At 39.1% G+C, this 5,668-nt stretch overlaps 2 protein-coding genes across 2 annotated transcripts; both read right to left on the bottom strand.

The window, feature by feature from the left end:
- Positions 1 to 206: 206 nt before the first annotated feature.
- Positions 207 to 1,673, bottom strand: LOC131845753 (uncharacterized). Its single transcript, XM_059194844.1, has one exon. The coding sequence runs from the start codon at positions 1,671 to 1,673 to the stop codon at positions 207 to 209; it is 1,467 nt and encodes a 488-aa protein (XP_059050827.1).
- Positions 1,674 to 1,955: 282 nt separating this feature from the next.
- LOC131845752 (uncharacterized) lies at positions 1,956 to 5,453 on the bottom strand. The gene has a single exon (XM_059194843.1). The coding sequence runs from the start codon at positions 5,451 to 5,453 to the stop codon at positions 1,956 to 1,958; it is 3,498 nt and encodes a 1,165-aa protein (XP_059050826.1).
- Between the last annotated feature and the right edge of the window lie 215 nt (positions 5,454 to 5,668).

Here is a 5,668-nt window from a genome sequence, read left to right as displayed (position 1 = left end):
CGAATAAAAAATGCACAATTTATGATTGGGACGGTACATAATTCCGCCCACCGAAATCCGATAGGCATTTCTTTAAATAAAAATTTGCACATAAACGATACTAATAAAAAAAAAAAGCTATTATTAGAAATACAGATGAACTACTCACTAATGCTATACTATACCTACGATGTAAAACTACGATGGCTAAATATAAATAATAAATATTAAAACGGTTCATTGGGTAATGGGCATAATTTGACCAAAGGTCTCTTGATCAAATTATCCTTATCTGTTCGTACGGTAGCCACGCGAACCAGACCATCTGGTCCAGGGTGTAATTCTACAACTCTCCCTATTTGCCAATGTAAAGGTGGATGATTATCATCTTTGATAATGACCATTGAGTTTAATTCTAATGGCTTCGACTCTTTTGTCCATTTAGCTCGCAAATTTAACGAGTGGAGATATTCGTTTCTCCATCGATTCCAAAACGATCGTTGGAACGACTGAATCAGTTGCCAGCGATCTAGCCTGTTGACATTAAGGTGAGTTACATCCACATCTGGAACAGATGTCAATGGTTCCAGAGTTAAAAAATGTCCTGGTGTTAAGACTTGGTAATCATTGGGATCTGAACTCATAGGATACAAAGGCCGCGAGTTCAGGACTGCTTCAATTTGACTAAAAAGTGTAGCTAGTTCCTCGAATGTCAACACCTGATCACCTACAACTCGATATAAATGCGTTTTTGCAGCTCGTATTTGAATTTCCCATACACCTCCGAAATGAGGTGCAGAGGGTGGGTTAAATTTAAATTCGATCCGTTCTGTCTCAGACGCGATTTTAGTGAGGGACACGAGTTGATTACGAGCACCGATAAAGTTTGTACCACAATCTGCGTGTATTGTGGAACATCTGCCTCTCCGAGCAACGAAACGACGTAAAGCAGCAATAAATCCGTCTGTAGAAAGACTGGAAACGGTCTCTAAATGTACAGCCTTAGTGGCTAAGCATACAAATAAACAAAGATAAGCCTTGTCTATTTTAGCACCACGATATGGTCCAGTTTTAATACGAAACGGACCAGCATAATCTACTCCTACAATAGAGAAAGGTTTTACTTCATTTACACGATATTTTGGAAGGTCGCTCATAAACGGTTGTAACGGTTTAGGTTGGAGTCGATAACAATTAAGACATTTGGATAAACATCGTCTTATAACGCGCTTAGCCGATATAATCCAAAATTGTTGCAGTATTAAATATTGTGTAGTATTTACGCCACAATGACAGTTGCTCAAATGAACCGATTGTATTAATTTAGATGTGAAGGGATTATTCGATGATAATAACGCCGGATGCTTTTGTTCATACTCGAGCCCAGAACGAGAGATCCTGCCGCCCACCCTGAGTACATCCTGGTCATCGATAAATACATTGAGTTTACGAAACGACTTTGGTAATGATTGACCAGAACGTATTCTTTCTAGTTCAGTAGGAAATGATAAAGTTTGAACGTATTTTACTAGAATATAAAGTGATTTGTACCGTTCTTCACTAGTCAAGACTGAATCCGAAGAAAATTCAGATTTTCGTAATATAGTGAAGCCTACCTTATCGACTATTGCATCCAGCGAGAGATCGCTATTGAGTAAATCCTCAAAAAAAGGATCGAGATTAGGATGTGCCATCTGTTGAGTTAACAGAGTCGCGGTTCGCCTAACTTCTGAAAGCACCGTACTGTCATTTGTTTCCTTAACAAATACAGGGGTTGATGGCCACTCGGTGTGTGGTTTACATAACCACGTGGGCCCCGCCCACCATAACGAATTGTTAATAAGTTGTCGAGGAAGCTGTCCTCGCGAACAAATATCTGCAGGGTTATCATTTGTAGGAACATGACGCCACCGTTCAATCGTTGCAATGCCTTGTATGTGACTAACTCGGTTTGCAACAAAAGTTGTTGTGGGGCCTTATGTCCATAATATGATAATGAGGAGGATGATGATGGGCCACTTTGATGAATGTGATCTAAGCCAAGAGAGAACGACAGTCGAATCACTCCATAGAGTGACAGAGAAATTAATACGCGGAGCATATGCCTCTTCCACGAATTTGAGCAAATTCACCAATAATACTGCCGCACATAATTCTAGACGTGGTAAGCTGAGCTTCTTTAAAGGAGCTACGCGAGCCTTGGAGCATACAAAAAACGTGTGTACACGATCGCTACTATCAGTAACACGCAAATAGATCACAGCACCATAAGCCTTTTCTGAGCTATCACAAAATCCGTGAAGTTCATATGACACGGCGTGATCGATAGTACACCGACGAGGCACGAATAAATTTTGAATCGATGGTAATTGCTGAATATAGTCATTCCATGTGCGAACTATGTCATCCGGTGGTGTTTCATCCCAACCTATGCCAGCCACCCAAAGTTGTTGAATTAAAATTTTGGTGTGAATCGTCAACGGGGAAAGAAATCCCAAAGGATCAAACACCCGACTAACCTCACTCAGAATTGATCGTTTAGTGCACATTTTATCAAGAGGTTTTACATGAAAGACGAATACATCATGGGATGGATCCCATTTCAGTCCGAGAACCTTCAGTGTACATGGTTGTTCATCAGTAAACGATTTAGCTTCAACCAGGCAATGCTCAGTCAGTACATCGTCCAGTAGCTCAGGTTTGTTACTAGCCCATTTTCTTAACTCGAAGTGCCCAGACTTGAGTAATTCAACAACTTGTGACTTCACATGTCGGGCTTCGATCATATTGTTAGCACCAGTAACAATATCATCGACATAGATATCGTATGTAATCGCCCTTTTTGCTAAAGGTAATGTGTCACCCTCATCGCATGCGAGCTGCTGAAGAGTTCGACAGGCGAGAAAGGGAGCCGATGAAACACCGTAAGTAACGGTGTTCAGTTTGTACTCTGATACCGGTTGTCGTGAATCTGAACGCCACAAGATGCGCTGGTAGTCCCGATGTGTTGGACTAATAACAATCTGCCTGTACATTTGGCGTATGTCCGCCATAAAGACAATAGCGTGTTCTCGAAAACGTAAAAGAACTTTCGTGATATCAGTTTGACATTTTGGTCCAATTAGCAGTGTATCATTTAATGACTGACCAAGATTATCCTTTGCGGAGGCATCAAATACCACACGCAATTGGGTGGTGGGACTGTCAGGCCGTACAACACAGTGATGCGGGATATAATATTTTCCGCGACGCTTTTCTGAAGTGGGTACCAATGACATATGACCACTCTGAAGATAGTCAAACATAAATTCAACGTATTGACGCTTTAAATCAGGGTCACGCGATAATCTACGTTCAAGAGCATAAAACCGCCTCTCAGCAATATCACGAGATCCCGAGAACACGGGTTCACAAGAATTTTTGAACGGTAAGTGTACCACATAACGACCGTGCTCATTCCGATGTGTAGTTGCGATATATTCCTTCTCGCAAAGAATGTCATCTGGGGTAAATGAATTAGCTTGAGGAACGTTATCGATTTCCCAGAACTTCTCCACTAATTTTGTAAGATCATCATATTGGATCTTTGATTGCAGCGCAACCAATGACGAACCTGATAATGAAGTCTTTCCTAGTAATAGCCAACCAAATACTGAATTAAATGCAGGTGGTTGTGATGGACCGCCCTTAAGTCGTTCTGTAAGTAACGAATCCGCAAAAATATCTGCACCGAGCAACAGATCCACGGGTCCGGGTACATCAAACCCAGGGTCCGCTAAATCTAACGATTTGATATGTGACCAACCAGAAGTATTCAATCTCGCGATTGGTTGGTCACCACAGATCTTAGGAATGACGTGCATGTCAAGTTCAAATGATACGTTTGTATTATTTGTCGATAAGCTTCCTACGATACCACGCACTAAACCACTGATGGAAGCTGACACGTCACCCAAGCCGCTTATTGAAGAACAAGAAGAAAGCACATTAAGATTTAAACGATTTACTGCTTCTTCAGTAATAAAATTATTTTGACTGCCGGTGTCAAACAATGCTCGAAAAGTATTGTTATTCCCGAAACTGTCCTTTACCGTTACAAGAGCTGTTGCTAACAAGACAGTTGTGTTAACACTTGAATTTTGTGTTAACAGTGATGAAGTGTTACTGGAATTTGTTACTTCCCTATGTAACAATGTATGATGTCTACGCTTACATTTTTGACATGTGAATACAGAATTACAAGTTTTCAACTGATGCGACGATTTCAAACAGTTATAACACCACCTTTTCTCGTTTACAATTGCCATTCTTTCATCTACTGATTTTTCGAGAAACGATTTACATGAACCAATTGAATGTGATTGACTACAAAATGGACAACTAGACGACACTGATCTAACGACACTCGACGATGCACCAGTAACCATACCGGTTTTAGACTCATTAGTTGCTACGAGTGTATGCGAAACGTTCATGCGCCTTGTATGAGTACCGGCATGAACATTCGACAAGTCACGAGAATTTGAATGTGGCTTCTGTTCGGTAAAATGTGTATCACGACTATGCGCTTCACACTTAGAATGCAAAAATTCACTAACTAATTTATAAGAAGGAATTTCGATATTCGAATATTTTTCTTCGAACTCACGACGCATCTTTGTGTCAAGTTTTGACAACAAATGGTAAATAAGAATAAAATCCCACTGTTGAACTGGCAAATTCACTTGTTTTAATATATTCAAGTTTTCATCAATCATATCCAGCGACCGACGAAAATCTTTAACATTATTAATTTTAAATTCAACATTTAAAATTTCGCGCCAACATGTAAATGCTAAGTCACGCTTATTTTTGTAACGATTAACGAGTGCGCTATATGCATCGTGATAATATTCACCGGTTACCGGGTACGAACGTATTAACGCTAAAGCTTCGCCTGAAAGGGATGATCTTAAGTAATGGAATTTTTCCAAATTATTTAAAGACGGACAATCATTAATTAATGAATTAAAAATATCGATATATTCAGCCCACTCCTTTATATGTCCTGAGTACGTTCTTAATGAAATTTTTGGAAGTTTTATATGAGAAGAGGTCTTTTGCTCCGATTTCGACGGTAAATTTGAATTTGTATAATTGCGTTGCAAAGCCAAAATGTTAAAATAGATATCATCAAAACTTTCACGGACACCCTCATCATCCGACTCAGGATCATCCTGTAATTCTAAAATAAGAAGATGCGCATTTTCGAAATCGGTAGTAATTTTTTGTAATTCATCACAATACGATAAAAATAGATCTAACTTTGTTGCATCCAACTTCGCGTCATTACCTATTTGTAATGCTTTAGATAAACGGTTAAATGCAATAGTTCGTTTACGTCGCAAGGAAGGCAAATCACGAGTTGTATATTCGTCATGTTTCGATTTAGTTCGTTTTGACAGGCTAAGTTTACGTTTAGTAGTGAGCGACATCTTTAACAAAGAAAAGATTTATTTCTATTTATAAACTAATGGAAACGAATAGATAACAGCTCACAAGTAATGTTCGAGAATATTCAAACAAAAAAAAAAAACAAATAATTTTGAGGGTAGTAATGAATAGAACGTATGATGACCTAAATTATCACGTAAACAACTCTCTTTAACGGAACGACTAAATTATATGTACGTCGCGATAACTGTTACCG

This window comes from Achroia grisella, unplaced genomic scaffold (genome assembly GCF_030625045.1).
Source record: "Achroia grisella isolate CSIRO2021 unplaced genomic scaffold, CSIRO_AGI_Agris_v1 utg483, whole genome shotgun sequence".
Classification (NCBI taxonomy): domain Eukaryota; kingdom Metazoa; phylum Arthropoda; class Insecta; order Lepidoptera; family Pyralidae; genus Achroia; species Achroia grisella.
Note: the sequence above shows the minus strand (reverse complement) of the source record. Positions and strands in the feature narration are given on the sequence as shown.

Bases quoted from the DNA above. Each gene is read 5' to 3' on its own strand.
- LOC131845753 (XM_059194844.1), bottom strand. From the start codon at position 1,673: ATGGCACATCCTAATCTCGATCCTTTTTTTGAGGATTTACTCAATAGC.
- LOC131845752 (XM_059194843.1), bottom strand. From the start codon at position 5,453: ATGTCGCTCACTACTAAACGTAAACTTAGCCTGTCAAAACGAACTAAA.